Here is a 23,006-nt window from a genome sequence, read left to right on the forward strand (position 1 = left end):
GCTTCCTCTGTTTCTTCAGTTCTTCCATAATCTGGAACTGGGATAAACCTTAATTTACTAACTAACTATACTAAACTCCAAAGAGACAGGAATGGTTCAACATCTGTCCAGGCGCACAATTGGAAAAGCTGAGATGGAGAGGGCACTCTGCCTCCTTTATAGCCTCATTCTAGTGCATCATGACACTTTAGGGAAAGGGGGGTGGGGGGTCTAGCAGATATCGCTAGAAGAGGTTTTTACCGTACAGCACTACAAGGTGACTCAGTACCCATAAGTGGGAATATGCAGCCACTTGAAGAAAAACTTTTGTTGAAATTCAGGACTAGATTCTCTGATGCACTGGAGTCACTCCTGTACCACCACCAATAGAATTTAGCCATAGAGCTAGCTTGTGTGTCCCCAGGAGGGTCATTCAGTGTCAGGGAATCCTCTGTGGTGTAGTTCTTATGTCACACACCCCTTCTGCTGCCAGCACAGAGGAAAGAGGGTGACATAGCTGGAGCAAAGGGGATTCATTTGAGGCTTTTCTATGTCTTCCTGATCCCAGGCTGTCGTTCTGTTCCTTGGGGGTTATTAACAGCTGCAGCAACTTAGAGCATCCCGAAGGTTGATCTAATTTGCATCTAAAGATTGGCTCCAGGATCATGGAAATGAAAAGTAAACATTACACTAACTTTGTGCACAGGCACACACATACACCCCTGCCCTGTGTGCTCCTTAGCTGCAACTGAAGATCTGACCCTTACTGCAATTTTTTCCTCTTATAATGAGGAAAATGTACTAAACCCACCACACTGTTGCGTTCAGAAAAACAAAGTCACTTTCCCCAAAAATCCTGGCACCACCATTTTTAGCACATGGATAGAGTACATGGATGGAACCTATACTAGCCTGACAAATATATCAGTATGGTTTCTTGTATCGACAATCCATGAACTAAAAAAATGTACATGATCAACTATAATTGTGTCTTTGGAGTAGTTTTTAAAAATCCATAATCATATATACATAATTAGAGTTGTTATAATCTATTTAATATAATATATATTTGCATTAAGCTTTAGTTTTAGAATATTGGTAAATGAAAATGATAAGAAAATTAAGTAACGTTTTTGGCTCTGGCACAAAAAGACAAAAGAAACATTCAAAGTTAAGACTGACATATCATAAAGTAAAACGGACATACCATCAAGAACCAAACTAGTTATATATCTGAAAAATACAGCAGGTGGCCCAGATTACTTTGTGATATGTACTACAATTAAATGAGTGGAGGACAATTGTCAAACTTATGTTTTAATTTCTTTGGTTTTGTCAGCACTCGAAAAACAACATTACTATTTATGCTGTTTAACAACTAGCTCAGGAATGGGCATTTCCTGAAGGTTAATGATTAGCTGGCATTAACTCCAGCCAGGTAATCCTCAGGAAATGCCCTGCGATAGGGAGGAGGTTCATAAATTAAGCCTTTTGATACTTTGGATTTATTTTGCTGATTTTGTTTTACCACAAGTGTGCAACATGTATGCTTCTGCATTGTTTGCGATGTATCAGGTAGTTCTATATAATTAATGGCTGATATTAAGAGAAGAATGAGGGGGGATTTGATAGCGGCCTTTAACTACCTGAAAGGGAGTTCCAGGGAGGATGGGGCTGGGCTGTTCTCGGTGGTGGCAGATGACAGAACAAGGAGCAACGGTCTCAAGTTGCAGGGGGGGAGGTCTAGGTTGGACATTAGGAAAACGTTTTTCACTAGGAGGGTGGTGAAGCACTGGAATGAGTTACCTTGGGAGGTGGTGGAATCTCCATCATTAGAGGTTTTTAAGCTGAGGCTTGACAAAGCCCTGGCTGGGATGATATAGCTGAGGTTAGTCCTGCTTTGAGCAGGGGGTTGGACTAGATGACCTCCTGAGGTCCCTTCCAACTCTAATATTCTATGATTCTATGTTAGCCAGTCAAACTGCATGGAATATTTGTCAGCATTATATTTATTAACTTAAAGGACTGCAAAAAGCTGTGTACATCTGGTTTTATATTGTTAGAACTTGTGCAACCATGACAAGATTTTCAAAAAATGGGTGCCTAAATAGGATTTCGAAAGATGCTGAGCATCCACAATTCGAAACTGCTAAGTGTTCAGCGCCTCTGAAAATTTGGCTTCTTATTTCAGAATCTAAATATGAATTTGCCCTGTGTAGAGAAAGTACTCTCACCATTCTAGCCTGTTTTACGCCCTTCAGGTAACCTAAAGAGAAAGTTCATTGTACCCTTTATTCTGAATTCCAATATTATTATTAATCATGGATATGGCTAAGATTTTGGCACAGGTATTTTTATTAAAAGTCACAGACAGGATGTGGGCAATGAATAATAAATCACAGAAATATACATACAGTAATGCAGTTTTCACTACACAATACTGAAGACGAAGCCCCACCCAGACCTGAAGCCCAAACCTGTGGGACAGAAGCTGAAGCCCCACCTCCCAGAGCTGAATTATTAGAATTTTCAAGAAGTCACAGAGGTCCCATAATATCACAAAATCCATGACCTCCATGACAGATTCATAGCCTTAATCATGATATGCCTAAAGACCAAACACGAATGGGGCTTATTGTGCTAGGCACTATGCAATCAGAGAGTAGCAGACAGCCCGTCCCAAAGACCTAACCATTTAAATAGGCAAGATACACACGGGAATGGAAGTGTTAAAACACACAAGCAGAGTGAACAATATCTGAATCCAATTCTGAATGCCTGTATCACAGCAGTAGTACGAATGACACTTACATTCACAACAGACTCCTTGAATTTGATGTGCAGTCTGTAATTAGAAAGTGCAATGATGGCATCCTCTGCTCGTCCCACATACTCTGTGCTCTCACCATGAAGTTCAAGGAAGGGGACCTTCAGAACAGAAAAAAAAAAAAGCCCTTTAGAAATCATGTGCTACAAATGTCCACTTGCTTACAAATGTCCACTCAAGCCGCTCATCCACACTCCCTAAGGGGGGTTTGAAACACTGCATAGTACGTGTGAGGTTGTTACAACTGGGAATGAAAGCCACAGTTCTGATTGTGCGCAGATGTCCACTGTAGCCTTGTTTTAACATACAGATAATGTTCTCATAACATCCTCCTTTGGGGCTGAAAATGTCCATGCTTGGTCTCAGCCTGAAGGTGAACTATTTTTGGAAGTCTGAGCAAAACCCCTTGTAGTTCTTCCATAACTCAAATATCTCAACTATGTATCTGTTTTTAGATGCAATTCTACTCTGAAAAGGGACAATATAAAAAGTGCTCAACAAAACTGCTCCCTATGTATATTCAGAGTCTGCTTACTTTAGGTTACGAAAGTTTTGTTCTTGTTTGCCCTGCAGAGCCAATATAGCTAAGAGAAATATTTCATTCCTTTTTGTGCACCAGCAAACGTGCTGTTTACTAAGCGCTAATCAGTTACACTGACACAAGCCCACTAGACAATGGAACTACATAGAGTGCAATTTGTTCTGAAGAACCTTTATGATGAGCAAGAAGGAAAACTCAGCTTAATTCTCAGATCTGAAATTGAAGTTGCAGGACTGGCAGCTAGAAAAAAAGAACAGTTGTCCTAGAGTAACTACAGTTCTAGAGATGTGCTGTCCACATGTATTGCACTTCTGCTGTCCATGCACCCCATACGGCTAAGATTGGAATCTTTTTGAAAAGCAGTGTCCAGTGGGGCCACGCCTGTACCCTGAATTACCTCTGGCACTGCACAGCCTAAAGCATAAAGAGCGAGACGGGCAGAACTGCCTTTCAGTTTGTTCACTAAAACAGAACTCAGGAAATACAGGATTCCACAGTAGCAAGGAAGGAGGGCAGGTTGTAGAATGCATGTGAGTAAGTAGCTTGTTCTTTGAGTGATCGTCCACATGAATTTTGCTTCCACTGACTCACAAATAGGCATGTCCTGGTGACAGCTACTCAATCTACTGAAACAATGACTCTAAGACAGCTCTACCAAAGCAGACATCAGATCTTGAGGTCTCTTCCCTGGAGTAATGCTGAATGAAAATGTGAACTGAATTCCAGGTAGCTGCTCAACACATCTCAGATACTGGAATACCTCTTAAGAGAAGCTACAGAGGCTGCTTGAGCTCTTGTGGAACAGGCCCTGATCTGTCTGTGTAAGTGGATCCAAACATGCTGCCATATAGCAAGTTTTAATACAGAATGAAACCCATTTAGATCGTCTTTGTGTGGATATAGGCTGACCTTTCATCCTGTCAGCAAAGGTCAGAAGCAGCCTAGGAGAATTCCTGAATGGTTTTGTTGAATTCTAAGGGGTGTAGTTTAGCTTCCCTTTGATTAACATGAGGCTAGAGAAAGAAAACTGGCAGGTGATAATTTGATTCAGGTGAAAATCTGAGACAACTTTAGGCAAGAACCTTGAGTGAGATTTAAAGTCACCTTGTCCTCATGGAATACTGTATATGGTGATCCTGTGAGGGACTGGATGTCTTCTATTCTTCTGGCTGAGGTTATAGCCACTAAGGGTATGCCTACACTGTATTTCAAAAACCACGGCAGTAAGTCTTGGGGCCAGGTCTACAGACTCAGGCTCATGCTACAATTCTAAAACAGTTGTGTAGATATCCAGACTCAGCTGGAGCTTGGATTCTGAAATCCAGGGAAGGGGTGGGTATCACATGGGGGGCTGCATTGACTGGTTCATCAAGTCTATGTCCCAAAACTGCCTGGACCACACCAGGTCTATCATTGTCATCAGGGCTACATCCTGCCTGAGCTTCCTCAGTACTCTCAGTATCAATGGAATTGCAGGGTAGGCATATATGAGTTCCACCGCCCAAGAGAAAAGGAAGGCATCAGACAGAGAGCCTGAGCGGGTTTCCCCACCCTGGAGCAGAACATTTGACCCTTCTCGTTCTGGTCTGTGGCAAACAGGTCTAACCCTTGGGCGTCCCCTTTTGCAAAAGATGTCTTGTAAGATGGAGTTCCTGATCTACAATTCGTGATTGTCTGAGTATTGTCTAATGATCTGATCTGCTAGGAAGTTCTGTAGGCCAAGAAGGTGAAGGGACACCAGTGTGACTTGATGGCTGATTGTGCCAATTCCAAAAAAGGTCTATTTCCTAGCAGAGAGGTAAGCAGCATGCTCCCCCTCCTTGTTGATGAAGTTCATGGCTGTATTATTGTTCATCAGTATTTGTACAATGATTCCTCAACGTAGTGGTAGGAACACTATGCATGCTAGGTGAAGAGCTCATAGCTCCAGGACTTTTATGAGGAGATTCACTTTGAGGGGACCAAAGACCTTGGGTCTGAAGGTGATCCAGATGAGTTCCCCATTCAAGAGAGGATGTGTCTGTCTCTAGTATCTTGGTGGGGAGAGGTAGTGCGAATAGACACTGCCATTCAAAAATATTCTGCATGAGCACATGTGCACCAGAAATGGAATACATATAGACAATCACTTGATGAAGAGTATCTTATTACTTGTAAAACAAGGACACACTGTTACAAACAGGTCATGGGAGGCCAGACCTAGTAGTCAGAACTAGAGTCCGCAGTCACAAGACAGCAGTCTAGAATCGGCTGGATCAGGATATTGGGAGGTCAAAAGCAGGAGAGAAACTGGAGATCAGACGTACGAGACAGGAACAAGAGTCAGGCCAGGTCAAGATACCAGGGGGCCAAAAGCAGCAGACAAACTAGAGGTCAGGAACCATAAGTCAGATGCCAGGAGTCATGCTGGGTCAGGATGCCAAGAAATCAATCCGGGGAGCAGGGACAGGAGAAGGGAGCAGAAAGTAGAGTCCAGAGCAGGATGAAGCCCAGTTGTTCAGATAGCTTCCTGTAAGTAGGACCAGTGGGCCGATCAGCTACTCTGGGATTCCACCCATCAGGCCTCAGGGACATAGCCTCTCACTGGGGCTGGGCTTCATGGGTCTCAGATAAGCTATTGCCAGATGAATAGAGGGCTCAAACATGGCTATTCCCATGAACCTTGCAGGCCTGGGCTCGAAACCCAGGGGTCATGACACACATATGCTCACCAAATCTCTGAGACAGTAAACTTGGGACAACCCCAGTGTCTTTTTTACAGTCACTTTTCAGAGTAGAATGACACTTTAGGCTGAAAAAAGTGTTAGCTTTATCTGCTCACTAGTAATTAAAAAAAATAAATGAACTAAAATATCCAAATTTGGCATAAATTAGTCTGATTGAAACACACAGCAAACTCTTTCAACCCCCGCCCTCCTCTTTCTCCACCAAAAAAACCCTGCCTTATTATCAGGCACAGCAGAAAATTGGAAATATGGGGGGGGAAAAAATCTACAAATCCTGTAATTTCAGGGCTTCTTGAGATTCTTCAAATTCTAAACTTTCATTTTAAAAAGTAAGCGTCTGTCTTTTTTCACTGTAAACTTGTGAACTCTCGTGCTCTTGCTCCTTTTAGCTAGCCTTGGTGAACATTATACTTATGGGCTTATAACACAAAAAATATCTTAACTAAAAGTGTGATTTTGAGGATTGTGGTGGATAATCAGTTGAACATGAGCTCCCAGTGCAACGCTGGGGCCAAAAAAGCTAATGCAATCCTTAGATGCATAAACAGGGGAATCTCAAGTAGGAGTAGAGAGGTTATTTTACCTCTATATTTGGCACTGGTGCGACCACTGCTGGAATACTGTGTCCAGTTCTGGTATCCATAATTCAAGAAGGATGTTGATAAATTGCAGGGGGTTCAGAGAAGAGTCACAAGAATGATTAAAGGATTAGAAAACATGCCTTATAGTGATAGACTCAAGGAGCTCAATCTATGTATTTTAACAAAGAGAAAGTTAAGGGGCGACTTCATTACAGTCTACATGGAGAACAAGTATTTAATAATGGGCTTTTCAATCTAGCAGAGAAAAGTATAACACAATCTAATGGCTAGAAATTGAAACTAGGCAAACTCAGACTGAAAATAAGGCAAAATTTTTTAACAGTGACAGTAATTAACCACTGGAACAACTTACCAAGGGTCATGGTGGATTCTCCATCACTGACAATTTTTAAATCAAATTCAGATGTTTTCCTAAAAGATCTGCTCTAAGAATTATTGTGGGGAAGTCCTACGGCCTGTGTTATACAGGAAGTCAGAGTAGATGATCACAGTGGTCCCTTCTGACCTTGGAATCTGTGAATCTATTAATTTAAAATCTATTTAGTTAAGCCAGGGCAAAAGGCTGTGTTGTGTGAGCACTTTTAAACTGATACAAACTTGTATCAGTTATAGTAAAGATATTAGGAATAGGTTTAAGTTAAACTAAAATAAACCACTCAAACGGTAATGTATACATGAGGTTTGCCACGTATACACTCTTATACATATGAGGTTTGCCACCAGTGTAACTAAATCAGTTTAAAAGCCAGTTGAGGAAAACTCCTTACAACATTTTGGAGTTATTAGAAATTGAAAAATACACTTTATGCATTGTAATACTTTTTGTCTTTCCAATAACAAAAATGGATAAACAATAATTCCAGCACTTCACAGAAACAGTTCCTATTAAGCAATAAACCCTTTACCAAATTCGGGTTGAGGGGGGGAAATTAAAATTTCTAAGTGATTAAAAAGTCCCTGAGTAAGCTTAGAGAGCACTGGCTATGATTTTCAGAGTGTCTAAGGAAACCCTCTGGACACTGCAACGAATGGTCTCTCTGTCTGGCCCAGTGATATACTTCAAAAGAAAACATATTTTCTTAAACAGTTATCTTCTCTATCACTGTATGGAACTTTGGATGAAACTTCCATGGCAGAGGACATCTTAAACAGCTCAGCTAATGCACCATGTGATCTTGCTTAGACTGAGCAATAACAGACATGCACATCTGTCAATGCAAGAAAGGTAAAGAGGGGTCCAGTGATTACCTGAAGATTCTCATCCTCTCGAATCAGCTGCTTCCTGGGAAAGATCTGATTAGCCTGGATGCATTCAAGGCTGTGCTGAGTCTCTTCATCCTAGAAGCAAAACTCTACAGTTAAATTCAACACTGTTACCCATTCACAGCAGACCTCTCCATCGACAGAAGACGTGATGAGTCCCAGTGACCAATGAAAGGCTCAGGCATGATGAACTATTATGTGAATTCAGCTACGAGAAACCAATTGAAGTGACATAATAGCTGCAGTTTTACATACCCAGTGACCCACAACTTTACAATGTAAAAAACACAGATTTGGGACCTCTTTCTTTTGTTAACTACAAAAGCATGAAGCAAAGTATTTCCCTTTCAATTTTAAGCACAGTATTTAGGAAATGAACTCAGTCCTTATACTACACAAATCTGCACCTTACCAGCACAATTTAAACAGCTTCACTCTACACAGTGTATCAGTAAAATTGCACTAGCAAATTAATTTCAAACAGACTCACAATAAATTCCATTTAAATGCCATGAACAGTACATGGCTAATTAATATGAATTTGGATGGAAGAATAATGCCTTAGTTTATATGCCACCCATCTGGCAGATAGTACCCATGGAACAATGCAGACTATCATCAGAAAATTAAAACACAAATTGCTCAAACATAAATAAAATGGCAACGAGAGCCATCCTTTCAGTTCAACCAGCAGCCTGGAGAGACATGTCTGTCAGATATTGAGAACAGTATCTCTTATTATCACACACCGACACTCTCATCCTTCTTGTGCTTCAGCCTACTTTTTTTTTGGTCAGTCCTGACAAAACTCATGTGCTTACCATGACAAGTCCAGGGTAGGAGGAGAAATCCTCGTCTTTGCTCACAACACTTTGAGGTTCTTCTTTCCACAAAAGAAAATGCTGGAAAACAAAATGGCAAAGTGTAAATGTGAAGACAAATTCATTTTATCTTCTGTTAGCAAATAAATTATTTTAAATGCAAGTTAATTTTAAAGACCAGGACTCTAGCTAGAAAACCCCAAGCAATTATACAAAGAACAGATAGTTTGAATGTAACAATTAGACTAGTCTGTTTGTATCATTTAAGTTAAACTTATGGCCTTCCAGGCTGCCCTAAGAACTCTCCTGAGTCATTTGTAGATGCAGGCTCTTCCCATCTATTTTTTATTTTTTATACAAACATATTATGGATTTTGCTACCCGCATTATACAAAAGGATACAAATAAAATACACTGAAAATAAGTCCAGTGTTCAGTTCATTTGCCACTACATTTGTATTTGGAAGTTTAAGCACAGTGGTTGATGAAGAAACTTACAGAATTCACCAGCCCACAGACACAATGACATTGCAATCGCCAACCCTCCTCGCTGAGGTAATGACAATGAGGAAATTAACCTTCATGGAGGAGAGAGAAAGGGAGCAGGAGGCTAGATGTTCAAGGAAGAGTTCATTAATGAGGTAAGGACTAAGTTGCAGTCCCACCGAGGGGCAATAGGACGAATGGGTGGTTATTTACGTATAAGGCCCTTCCAGAATCAGGCAGATAAAGGATGGGTAAAAATCAAATGCCCCTCCACTGGAGGATGGAAAGTGCTAATGGGCACTGCATGCACCTTTATGGAATTGAGAGTGAGCCCCAAGGTCTTCAGATAGAGGAAATAGTCTAAGAGCATCGGGATGACCACAGCTTTTGGGAGAAGACCTTGTTGTGCCCAGGAAGTGAAATTTAGACTGATAGGAGTGTCTTGTAGAGTCCTTCCAGCTACTGAAGAGGATGTCTTGTACTGGCAATGAGCATTCTCATGCTAACAGAGGTGTCCATCCAAAAACCAAGGTATCAGGTGGAGTGTCAGTGGATCGAGGTGCTTGCCTCTGCCATTATGTTGTGATAGCTTCAGAAATTTCTGGAATAGGAGTAAAGGAAATTTTGACATGCAAAGGAGAAACAGAAACCAGAATTGGTAGAGCCAGAATGGAGCAATCAGAATGACTGTCACTCTCTCCCACGAGTTTGTGGAGGGCACATGGTAGGAGCGAAAGGCACAGTTTGTCCAGTCTGACCAATCGACGACCACAGCATCACCCTGTGAGTGGGCACCAAGTCCCTCTCTTGAGGAATACTGAGTGCACTTGGTTTTGGTGTGGGATGCAAAGAAGTCCCAGATTGGAGTCCCCAGTGACCAAAGATGTCCGCAACTACCGTGTACGTAACTCCCATTCGTGGTCAGTTACGAAGTTCCTGCTGAGACCATAGGCAATCACATTCTGGGTACCTGGCACGTAGGCAGCCGACAAAAGGATATGATGTGCAATGCACTATTTCCATGGGTGTACCACTGCCATACACAGCATTGAGGATCTCATGCCCCCTTGTTTGTTGATGTAGTATAGTCATCGTGTTGTCCGACATGACAAGGGTGTGACGATAACTGATAGCTGGTAAGAACACATGGCATGTTTTGTATACTGCCTGAAGTTCTAGTATGTTTATGTGCATCCTAGCTGCAAGGGCTGGTTCCACTACTCCCACTGCAGGACAGAGTCCACCTCTAGGGTACAAATATTGTCATGACAGTCATCTCTGAGAAGAGATCGGGGTGAGGAATATGGAGGAGGCATCATCCTGAACTTGATGACATAGCCGCGTCGAACAACATCCAGGACCCACTAGCCCATTGTTATTACTCTCCATAGTGGCTGAAAGTGTTTGAGATAACCCCTGAAAGGAATGGTTGAAAGGAGCGTTGTTGTACAGAGTGGTTAACGGCTCTCTAGTCCCACTCAGAGATACTGTTTTCGTGACAACTGGGTGTGTTGTGCAGAGGTCTGTATTGCCGGAACACGTGGATGGATTCTGTGGACCTCAGAGCATTTCTGAAGAGGCTCACAGGCTCATTGGTGGCAGAAATGTGGAGTTCTGTAGCACTATGTAGGGGCGGGTGATAAAATATTCGCTTTGGCTCCAGTGCATGCCTAAGGATCAAAGGATGGCTCCAAGAGCAGCGTTTCTCAAATGTTTCATGACAGCCTCCTAGGCAGAGATGGGTTGGAGGTGGGGAGAAGCAGCAGCCCCTCCCTGTTGCTCCTGGATGCGCCACCTTGGTGTTGGTGGCTGAGGCTGCCCGCAGGGATTGGCAGGCTGTGCTGCCTCTGGAGACAGGTGGGGCACAATGCTAGAGGAGCGCAGTGAGTTCCCCCACCTTCCCAGGACATTAGGGCTCAGGCTTTAGCCCTGGAGTGGTAGGGTAGCGGGTTCCAGTAGTGGGACTTGGGGCTTCACTCTCTGGCCGTGGGGGTTCAGGCGCTGGCCCCGGGCTCCGACCACAGGACTTCAGCCTCTAGCCCCAGGCTCCAGCCACACAGCAGTGGGTCTCACCTCCCCCTCCCCCCCAACAACCTCCCATCGCCCCTGGCTCCTGCTGCCCCCGACCCACCATCAAGGACTTAATTTGTCCCAGGGCTTGCTGTGAAAAGTGACATTTGTATGTTTGTTAAACATACAAGTATCACTTCACAGCCCCCCAGCTACACCTAGCATGTCTGCTGTAAAAAGTGGAATTTGTATGTTTGTTAGTAGCTAGCTAGGAGGCTGTGAAAAGTGACATTAACAAACATACAAATATCACTTTTCACAGCAGTAGACTTACTAGCTAAGCAAGTCTTTTTTAAGACAAGCAACCAAAAAGGCAAGATAAACAACAAAAAGACAAGAATGTGCAAATCGCCTTATTTGTGTTTCGATTCTGCTTAGGTCCACTAAAGAAGAGAGACAATTTAAAATTTTTATTATGGAGTCTTCAAAAAAAACCCTACAAAAATAAATTACAATGATGTGGATGTGTATTTGTGCATATTTGTTTTTCCTAAAGTTAATTAAGTCTTTTAAGAAAAATGGTCAGCGCAGCCACTAGCAAGATTTGGTGGCTGCACTATGAGGCCAACCAAAAAATGTGTTGTGAGAACCCCTGCTCTACAATCTTTCAGTGAATGGAAAGAATCATCTGTCTTCTGATTGAAGAGATGTGATTCATCAAACGGAAGATCTTTGATTGTGTCCTGTACCTCTCTAGGGAAACCTGAAAAATATAACCAGGATTCTCGCCTCATGACAATTCTGGTCGCCAATACGCATGATGACGTGTCCGCTGAATCAACCGCAGCCTGAAGTATGGACTTAGCAACCAACTTGCCTTCTTGTAAAATTGCTTGGAATCAGGAACGATCCTGCTGAGGTAACTTATCTGCAAACTCCACCCTCCATCCATAGTTTATAAAGTCATACTTGGTCATCAGCACCAACTAGTTAGAGATCCGGACCTGTAGTCCTGCTGAGGAGAAAACCTATCGACCCATAAGATCCAGTCTCTTGCCCTCTATGTCTCTTGGGGTGAGGCATGGGTGTTGCTGCTTGATCCGCTCCAAAGCAGACTGGATCACCAGGGAGTTAGGTAGAGGGTGTGAAAATAAAAACTCGGACCCTGCGAGGGGGGGGGGGGAGGAGGAACAGACATATAACCTTTTCTCAGCCCCCTTTGGGTTGAAGCGCATGTGTCCAGGGTATGCCACACAGTGCGTGCAGGTTGAAGAATGGCATTTTTAATTGGTAAGGCCACCTTGCCGGTACCAATGCATGTAGAATGTCTAGTAATTGGTGCTGATTGCCCTGCACCTCTTCTGGTGGGATCTCAAGAGCATTGGCTCTCCTTCGTAGTAACTCCTGAAAGTCATCTGGTGGGAAGGAGAGTGTCGATGACAGAGCTGCATATGGGGATGATGAAGAGAGTCTCTCCAGATCCGTCAGCTGATTGGTGCATCATCTAACCCCACTTCCAAGCATCTACTCAACAAAGGTTGTCCGACATGACAAGGGTGGTGAAACAGGAAAGTCTTCCCGTGCTGAACAAGATGGTTCCAAAGGCAAATATTGAAGCCATGAGCTCCAATATAGCCAACCTGGTTGATCCTGCTACTGTTGCGTTGGTGCCTAAGGAGTGGGATACCAGTGGCTCCTTGGCTGCAGTAAATGAGGGAACTACCACAGTGTCACTAGAACCCTCTAGTCTCTGGAACAAAAGCGGCAGATCATGTCAAACACCCAAATCCTCAGACTCAGAAGAACCAGAGTCCTGAACAAATGGTGGTGCCAATGGAGCCGTTTGAACGGGATATGTTACAGGGGTACAAACAGCAGATGGCAGATCTAATGCAGGAGATGGCAGTTCTAACATCACTCTTTCCAGGGCAAACAGTTTGTCCGGGAGCACTTCTGAATCACCCCGGAATCAATGTACCTAGTCTATGGACAAAACCAGGATTGGTCTCACGACCAATGATTCACAGGTCACTGGAGGGTTATTCTCCTGAAGCAGGAGTTATGTGGTTCGAGAACCAGGACCAGTGGATCGGGCGAAAGGTGTGGCTTCTGATCACTTCTGAGCGCCTTGGAACACGTCATCGCTCCTCCATGGCCGGAATTTGTGGACAGGGCGGCATCCTTCTTGGATTTGGAGGAAGACTTACTACCATGCTTATGCGCATGTTTGCATGGCTCATGGCTAGGCCCTGACACAGGGTCTGTAGCACCGCTACAGATGGAGCTGGATGGAAGCTCTGAGGTAAGAGGAGCACTCTTAGATTGTTCAGGCCATTTGATGTATGAGGGGGGTTCCCCAGCCAGGATCTGACTGCGGCCCCATGGCAACTTCAATGAGGAGCTTTTTGAGTCAGAGAGCTCAGCCTTCCCAGATACGGGCAGGGAAGGAGCGGCAGATACTGCACTTGGATGCGGTGTAAACTTCCCCCAACAGTAGAAACAGTGTTGGTGCTCATCGCTGATGGAAAACAAGAGAGGGCGGGAAGCGTGGACTTTGAATCCCAGCATCTTAGGCATAACCCAGTACCCAGACCTGGGTGCTGGAAAGGGAGTGGATTGTTCAGTGGGGGAAACCACCGAAGCAGCATCCCAAGTTCTTAATCTTATAAAACTTTTGGAACTAGAAAAATACTGCAAAGAAACAAAATCCTAGCTATGAACAAGAGTAAAAGCAGTTTTTCTAAAAAGTTTGCAAAATGTGCCACCAAGGAAGAGGAAGCGGAAGCTTCAATTCAGACCATGCAGCGGTGAGATGGAAGTGAAGACACAGTCAGTCCGCTCCATCCTTTATTGCCTCAGGCAAAACCATGAGATGGTACAAGGGCACACGTGTGGACCAATGAGCAATACTACTTTGAAAGTCTCCGGTTCTGGGCACATGGCACATAATCCTTCAGTGAAATACAATAGGGACCATCACTCAAAGAAGATGTGTATCCAATATGGGCTTTGTCTGGACCTGCAGAAGGTTCTAGAAGCTTGCATAGCAGGCACCTACAAGTGGGAACATGCAGAGGCTGCTCAAAGAATTATAGATAATTTTCTAACACTAAAGGTACTGCACCAAACACAAGGCTGCTAATTTAGACCTCATTATGATTGGTGGTTGCATGGGGAACAATAATCATGACCTGATTATATTAACTATGGGCAAACAGAAGATAGACCTAACTAGTAATACGTGTGACTGAATGCATCCCTGTATTCTCACCATACAAACTAATATAGTTTTTGTACAAAATATGCTTTCTGACGCATCATCTGAAAACTAATAACTCACTAGTAAATAATTTCATGGTGGAATGTATGCAGCAACATAAGTAAAATTATGCATTCTCCCTGTATGATGTTGGTAGCACATTCAAACCCACATAACCACTCCTGCCTAATCAGGGCTAAGTAGGTCTATCTTAAATGAAGAAATATGTGTTTACCTCAATATACATATAAATAGTAAACAGGGTCTTTGAGACTGCAAGAGCAAGACAAGGCAAATCTGCATTTCAGCCTACACAGGAGAGAAGAAAGAGTATGGGGGCACCTTCATCCCCAGACTCCACATAGCCTTCTTTACTGTTTGAATAAACATTCCTTTGAGCGGTAATCCTCAAAAGATTCCACTTCAAAGGGGTACAGGACTATAAAAGCAAGGGGCAAAACTACCACAGTCTATCTATCTCTACCTTTGTCTCTTGCTCTTTCATTTAAAAAGACAAAGGAAACAATCTTTTGGAGTTTAGGGATGATCCTGACTTGAGAATTTGGGTCAACTATGTTGCAGGGAACATGTGGTAAGGATTTTACCTTGAACCAAATCTAGTTTGTTAAATCTTAGATGCTAGAAAGTGTTTTCTCTTTATTTCTCTTATAACAATTTCTGCCTTACTACTTGTACTCACTTAAAATCACAGTAGATAAATACATTTGTTTTATTTTTTAATCAAAATTAAGTAAGTGTTGTGTTTAAACTGAATTGTTTGGTAACTCCAATTAAAAAAAGGCAGGCTGTTGTATGTTGACCTTTTTCAGGTGCAACGCACCTCTAATATCTGAGCTGCCCAGGGACGGGATGGACAGTACAGAACCCCCGTTTGGGGAAAATCCAGAACTAGGAGTGTATTGGGGGTCACCCTGCAAGTAGTAACCAATGCTGGAAGAAGCCAGAGTTGACTGGAGTGTTGCTGGCAGGCTGCAACTATACACAGAAACTCAGGGTGTGACCTGCATGTTGTATGGCTGTTTATGAGGGGTTCAGGTTGGCAGCTACAGCAGCAAAACTGTCAGGCATCCGAGCTCACAAGACAGGTGTTGACACAACCCATCAGTAGTCTGGACTGCGCCCCAGAATGTGATAATACAAATAAATAAAAACATGTTATAACATCTAGGAGCTCCAGTAATAAAAGGAGGAGCTCAGTATCCTACTTCTCACAACTGAGAAAAATTATGAGCAAAATTGACTGGGAGGAAAAATTTAGACAGAAAAACGAATGAAAATTGGGAATTCTTTTACTACACGGCCAAAAAAAAAAAAAAAATTGCACAATCAAAGAAGAGGATAACATTGTCTAAAAGCCCATCCCCGTTCAGTGGTGATTGAAATTAAAAAACAATTTATAGCAGATAGAAAAAGTAGGAAATACATAGCAATCACTATAAATTAGATGTTCTGAGGTGTGGAAAATGGATATTGAAAGTTAAAAACAGCAGGAAAAATCCATGACTGCCAGGGCTAAAGACAACAAAAAGGAGTTTCTAAATATATTAGAGACAAAAGAAATCTAGCAGTGGCATAAGCCCATTATTAGACAGAGTTGGTAAAATTGTTAATGCAGAAAATAGAGAAACTTTAGTGTTAATAAATATTTTTGTTCTGTATCTGGAAGGAAGCAGGATGACGTACTTATCACATGGGGCTGAAGTACTTTCCAGTCCATTACTAACTAAGGAGGATGTTCACAGATTTACAGAGTTTAAAACAGGAAGAATAATTAGATCTAGTCTGACCTCTTGTATATACAGACCATTAAATTTCACCCAGTTATGGCTGTATAGAGCCCAAAACTTGTGTTTGGCTAAAGCAGTGGTTCTCAACCAGGGGTATCCATACACCTAGAAGTACACAGAGGTCCTGTAGGGGAGTACGTCAATTCTTCTAGATATTTGCCTAGTTTTACAACAGGCTACATGAAAAAGCACTAACAAAGTCCATACAAACTAAAATTTCATACAGACAATTACTTGTTCCTACTGCTCTCTCTAAGGCATTCCCTAACCTTCAATTTCTGGGCCACATACTAGTTCAGTTTAGCTTGCCCAGCCTGCAGGAATAATACTAATTCTCCTAAAGGCTGGTGTACAACTCTTCTGGGTGTGTAGGGGAACATAGGAGTGTATAGAATGAGTAAGCTAACAATTATTTTACAGATGGAAAAGACGACATGCAGAACCCAACATTTTTCAAACCTATCCTTATTTCACTCATTCATCCTCAGACATCAGGACTCCTCTTCTCTTTTGACATTCAGCATATGCTGCAGGATATACTGTACTCCATATATTTTATTGAAAGATGGAGTGAGGAATGCAAGAGTGCTTGAACAAGCAAGGTCATTATTTAGTTAAGTAGTATTTTATATTCAGCTGAATAAAAGTCATTCATTATTTGGATTTTTTCCTTGACTTTATTGATTTAAACAATTAACTACATAGAGCTATTGGGATAGGCACTTATGAAATGCATATGAAGAAATAAAGGTTTTCATCTCTACCGACACTCGAAAATGGTTCTGTTAACAGGACCGGGAAAGATCTTGATAAAGGGGATGCTGCCAAGAAAGGCATAAGAACCACTGTCTGGAATGTGATGCCAGACACGTCCAGATTAGAAATAAAGCACAATTTTTTAATAATGAAGGTAATTAACCATTGGAACTACCAAGGGATGTGGTGGATTCTCCATCTCTTATTGTCTTCAAATCTACACTGATCTGAAGATATGCTTTAGCCCAGTATTTCTCAACATGGGGGGTCATAATTCATTTTATAATTATATGGTAAAAATTAGAAAGTAAACAGTTTTTCAGTAATAGTATGCTGTGACACTTTTGTATGTTTATATCTGATTTTGTAAACAAGTAAGTTTAAGTGAGGTGAAATAGGGGGCACAAAACAAATCAGCATCTTGAAAGGGGTACAGAAGTCTGGAAAGGTTGAGAACCACTGCCTTAGATGAGGAGATCATTAAAGAGAGGTCTCTGCTGGCAACTCTGCTTTCCGCTGAAGAACTGGATTCTTGCATTATTGCCTTCTGCAGCATGTTGACCTTTCCACAACATAGGCTGACCTCTCCTAGAATCAGCATTTCCAGTTAAGACATCTCAAAAGACCACAGATTTCCAGACCACTTTACACATTTATATACCATTTTATTCCAAGCTTTTAATGTTTAAAATGGAATCTTCTTTAACTCCAAGCACAACTAGTACATAAGTAAATAGCTAATGAGAAAGATAAGTGCTTTACCGAAAGTGAAGTATAATGCATACTGAATTTCATCAATGCATTTTGCTACATTTGGTCTAAAACTATTGGCACTAGGGATGTAAAAGGCTAACCGTTTAAACAGCTGATTACAGTATAAACTGGGGGACAGGGGAGCAGCAGCTGGGCTGGTTCCCTGCCAGCAAGAGCAGGTGGCTAGCTCTTGCTGGCTGGAAGCATGGAGCCCAGCAGGGAGGTAGCCACAGCTAGGCTCTGCTCAACTCTCTACAAGCAAGAGCTGCCCAGCTACCATGGCGGTGGGAAGCCGCAGCTAGACCGCTCTCATTTGGTAGTGAGGAACTGAGCCAAGCAGGCTCGCCCCTCCAGCCATTTACATGTTCTAGTGTTAGAACGTTTCAACAGATTTTTAAACAAACTCTTTTTTACATTGCTAATTGGCACTAGCAGCAGTATATATTTTACAAAACCAACCAAAATCAAACTATTTATATGAAGAAAAATGTGATCTAATAATGTCTGGTCTACACTACAGAATTTTGTCAACAAAAGTCACCTTTTGGCAACAAAACACTGATGGTGCACACACTACAATATGCCCCGTCGGCAGAACTCCCCCGCTCTGACGACAAAATAAAACCACTTCGACAAGAGAAAGATTTTTTGTGGCAAACTTAGAATGACAAAGCATCAGTGTAGACGCTGGGTGCTGTAACTAGGCTCCTGGAGCTCTCTCACAATACCCACCCTGACCTGTTTTGAACTCTGCTGCACAACCCTGCAGGCAGGCGCCCCTCCCTTTTCAAAACCACAGGAAATTTTGAAATTGCTCAGCATGGAGAGCTCACGCTGCTACTGCCCAGCTGAGCATACTGGCTCCTAGCAACGAACGCAATCCCCTGTGATCCAGGCAGGAGAAGATGGATCATTCTCCTGGGGCTGTGGAAGAACTCTGAAGAAATCAATCCTGCTCTCCTATAGCAGGCCTGCAGGCAGCACGGACTGCTGCTTTTGGGGGGGGAATGATTCCTGATGTGCTGTGAAGAGCCAGGGAGGTTGGGCTGATGTTGGGTTATCACCCTCCCTCTGCCTGTGTATAGGTCTCAGCTGGAGTGGCGGGACAGACGGACACCGACTGTCTATGCACCAGCTTCTGCCTCAGGATTGGTTGCTTCCAGCTGCTTTCTGAACTTAAAGAGTGTGCAGACACTTACTGCCCCCACTGCACATGCACACACGGTCTCACCCTTGCCCCGCCTACCCCCCCCCCCAACTCCTGTGGGCTTCTTGTGTTTGTTTTTAGCAATGTCAGTTTGGCTGACAGGGCAGTTGAAAAGCAGCTGTTGATCTAGTAGGATGCCCATGGAATGATGGGATTCAGAAACCATCATGTGCTGCTATGCCTGCCCCATAAGGCATTGCAAACCCTTCCCAAAACACCCAGCATGCATCTGCACAGTGGGATAGCTACTGACAGTGCACTGCTCCCTGTGTCAATGCAAGAGCTGGTAGCTGAATGCACTCCACTGACACCAGGAGCATAGTGAGGACCTGCAACAGCAGTTTAATTATAGCGGTGGCTGTATGCCAGCATAACTTGTGTCGACAAAACTCTGCAGTTTAGACAAGGCCTAACTCTCTCTCTCATCTCTAACTACTATAGTGCTAAAATCCAGACAGACATTTATCTCAGATTGCTCCAGTTATCATTAAAAGCAAATTCCCTCCGTCTGACAGAAGAAATTATAGTGGTTGAACTTAGCAATGGCTATAAACTGCAAAATGACTGCCATTACTACATCCCTGAGGGTTAGGTAGTATCTTTTATTGGGCCTACTTGTGTCAGAGAGAGAGAGAGAGAGAGAGAGAGAGAGAGAGAACAGTTACGGGTACACTAGAGAGCTTACAGTAAGCTCTCTAGGGTAGCTGTTCTAAGCCCATCAGAGAGCTCTCCTGTCAGCTTAATTACTCCACCCCCTGCAAGCAGTGGCAGCTATGGTGGTGGGAAAAGCTGTCCCGCTGACATAGCGCTGTCCACACCGGCACTTAAGTTGGCAATTTTTTATTCATTTTGAGGCCCTTGGAAGAGAGGAAGGTGATCAGGAACAGTCAGCATGGATTCACCAAGGGCAAGTCCTGTCTGACCAACCTGATTGCCTTCTATGATGAGATGACTGTGGATGTGGGGAAAGTGGAGGACAGGATACACCTTGACTTTAGTAAAGCTTTTGATATGGTCTCCCCCAGTACTCCTATAAGCAAATTAAAGGAGTATGGGTTGGATGAATGGACTGTAAAAGAGATAGAAAGCTGGCTAGTTGGGGCTTAACAGCTAGATGTCTAGTTGGGAGCTGGTAACAAGCGGAGTGCCCATGGGGTTGGTGCTGGGGCCAGTTTTGTTCAACATCTTCTTCAATGATCTGGAGGATGGGGTGGATTGCACCCTTAGCAAATCTGCAGACAACACTAAACTGAAGGGAGTGGTAGATACTCTGTATCCTAGCCCTGCCCTCCAGTATCACAGACAAATTGGAAGACTGGGCCAAAAGAAATCTGATGAGGTTCAACAAGGACAAGTGCAGAGTGCTGCACTTAGGACAGAAGAATCCCATGCACTGCTAGAGACTGGGAACTGAGTGGCGAGGCAGCATTTCGGCAGAAAAGAGCTGGGGGTTACCGTAGACAAGAAGCTGGATATGAGTCAGCAGTGTGCCCTTATTGCCAAGGCAGCTAACAGCATATTAGGCTGCGTTAGTAGGAGCATTGCCAGCACGATGAGCAAAGTGATTATTCCCCTTCATTTGGTACTGGTGAGACCATGTCTAGAGTATTGTGTCCAGTTTTGGGGGCCCCAATACAGAAAGGATGTGGATAAGTTGGAGAGAGTCCAGCAGAGGGCAACAGAAATCACTAGGGGGCTGGAGCACCTGACTTCTGAGGAGAGGCTGAGGGAACTAGGCATGTTCAGTCTACAGAAGAGAAGAATGAGGGGGGGATTTGATAGCAGCCTTTAACTACCTAAAAGGGGGTTCCAAGGAGGATGGAGCTAGGCTGTTCTCAGTGGCAGTAGATGACAGAACAAGGAGCAACGGTCTCGAGTTGCAGTGGGGGAGGTCTATAGGACAAATTTTCACTAGGAGGGTGGTGAAGCACTGGAATGGGTTACCTAGGGAGGTGGTGGAATCTCCATCTTTAGAGGTTTTTAAGCTGCGGCTTGACAAAGCCCTGGCTGGGATGATTTAGTTGGGATTGGTCCTGCTTTGAGCAGGGGGTTGGACTAGATGACATCATGAGATCCCTTCCAAGCCTAATTTTCTCTGATTCTATAAAGTTATGTTGTTGAGCTGGTGGCTTATTCACATCCCTCAGTAACAGAAGTTATACCAGTCGTTCCCAGCCTGAAGCCCATAGGCCGCTTTCTTTCAAAGGGGCACACCACTCCGCCTCCTGCTGGCTGCAGAAAGGAGCCGCTGCCTAAGGACACAAGTGGAGCACGTTGCCACAGGGCTACAAGACCAGTGCAGGCTCCTTGCTGCAGCCAAGGGGATGGGAGATCAGCACATCCTTCCCCCTGGCTGTAGAAGAGAGCCCAGCAAAGCGCTCTGCCTGGGTCCCTAGGCACTGGGGCTCCTGCTGGAGCCAGAGGGAGGAGAGCACTGATCTCCCATCCCCCTGGCTGAAGGGAGCCACTGTATAGGGACCCAACTGAAGTGCACAGGGCTACAGGATGCATGCAGTTTCCCTGCTGCAGTCAGGGGGACAGGAGATCGCCTTCCTTTTGCCTAGAGTGGGGAGGCACGTGGGGGGCTGTTGCCAGAGCAGCCAGGACCCACCATGCTTGAGGAAGGGCAGGACTCTAAATATCAGTGCCTTCTGGTTTGGCCCACACTAAGCAGGCCACCCACTGTGACTTAACTCACTCTCAGGCCATGTGCTTAAGTGCATAGTGACAGTTACTCATCTACACTAGTGCTTTTTCTGAGTGCATATCATGGTATGAGTAATTTGTAGGTGTAAAATAGTGAATGCAAAAATGAGCAGTCACATCAAAATGTTTACTTTAAACATGTAGTGATTTGTAATGCTTAATGGTAGTCAGTACATTCATGATTTGATAGACTGGTGGCCCTTCAGGGTTGTAAAAATGATATTTGTGGCCCTCGAGCCAAAAAGGTGGGAAACCACTGAGTTAGAATCATAGAATATTAGAGTGGGAAGGGACCTCAGGAGGCATCTAGTCCAACCCTCTTAACCTCAGCTAAATCATCCCAGCCAGGGTTGTGTCAAGTTGCAGCTTAAAAGCCTCTAAAGATGGAGATTCCACCTCCCTAGGTAACCCATTCCAGTGCTTCACCACCTGCTTAGTGAAAAACTCCCCTAATATCCAACCTAGACCTCCCCCACCACAACTTGAGACCATTGCTCCTTGTTCTGTCTACTACCATTGAGAACAGCCTAAAGCTTCATCCTCCCTGGAAACCCCTTCCAAGTAGGGAAAGGCTGCTATCAAATCCCCCCTCATTTTTCTCTTTGCAGACTAAACAAACCTAGTTCCCCCAGTCTCTCCTCACAAGTCTTGTGCTCCAACCCCCTAATCATTTCTGTTCCCCTCTGCTGGACTCTCTCCAACTTGTCCACATCCTTTCTGTAGTGGGGGGCCCAAAACTGGACACAATACTCCAAATGCAGCCTCATTAATGCTGAATAGAAGGGAATAATCACTTCCCTCGATCTGCTGGTAATGCTCCTACTAATGTAGCCCAATATGTCATTAGCCTTCTTGGCAACTAGGGCACACTGCTTACTCAGATCCAGCTTCTTATCCACAGTACCCTCAGGTCCTTTTCTGTAGCGTTATACCGACATAAGTGATAGTGTAGACACAGCTAACCTTTCGAGCAACACAGAGCTCTTCCTCAGGTCTGGGAAACGTTCTTAATGTCACAGTGAAATACAAGATCAAATAGATAGTTTAGCACATGGTTTCTCAACCTGTGGTATATGTACCCCTGGGGGTACACGAGAGACAGGCGGGGGGTCCTTGGGGAAAAAAAGAATGAAGGGGAGGCAGGCAGCAGCTGCCAACTTCTGGAGAAGCAAAGCAGCAGCAGCAGCCCGCTTCCCACCCAGTCCCAGCTGGGAGGCGTGTGGCAGCCCCAGCTTCTGGGGAAGGTGGGTGGCAGCCCCTGC

The 23,006-nt window shown here is 43.8% G+C and overlaps 1 protein-coding gene across 9 annotated transcripts in view; it reads right to left on the reverse strand.

Moving 5' to 3' along the window:
• The window catches only part of MTMR3 (myotubularin related protein 3), a 145,275-nt gene that overhangs the window by 75,768 nt on the left and 46,501 nt on the right, over positions 1–23,006 (reverse strand). For 8 of the 9 annotated variants that reach the window (XR_010920227.1, XM_067550225.1, XM_067550228.1 and 5 more), the window contains 3 exons: positions 8,760–8,840; positions 7,924–8,013; positions 2,791–2,907 (listed from right to left, as the gene is read on the reverse strand). Coding sequence is in view for 8 of the 9 variants with exons in the window: in XM_067550225.1 (XP_067406326.1) it covers positions 2,791–2,907; positions 7,924–8,013; positions 8,760–8,840 (288 nt within the window). In the remaining variant the exon portion in view is untranslated. Of the gene's footprint in view, positions 1–2,790; positions 2,908–6,656; positions 6,706–7,923; positions 8,014–8,759; positions 8,841–23,006 lie in introns of all 9 variants that reach the window. The other variant, XM_067550231.1, reaches the window with a different exon arrangement.

This window comes from Emydura macquarii, unplaced genomic scaffold, assembly GCF_026122565.2.
Source record: "Emydura macquarii macquarii isolate MOO-44397 ecotype Brisbane River unplaced genomic scaffold, CSIRO-AGI_Emac_v2 contig_1254, whole genome shotgun sequence".
NCBI lineage: Eukaryota > Metazoa > Chordata > Testudines > Chelidae > Emydura > Emydura macquarii.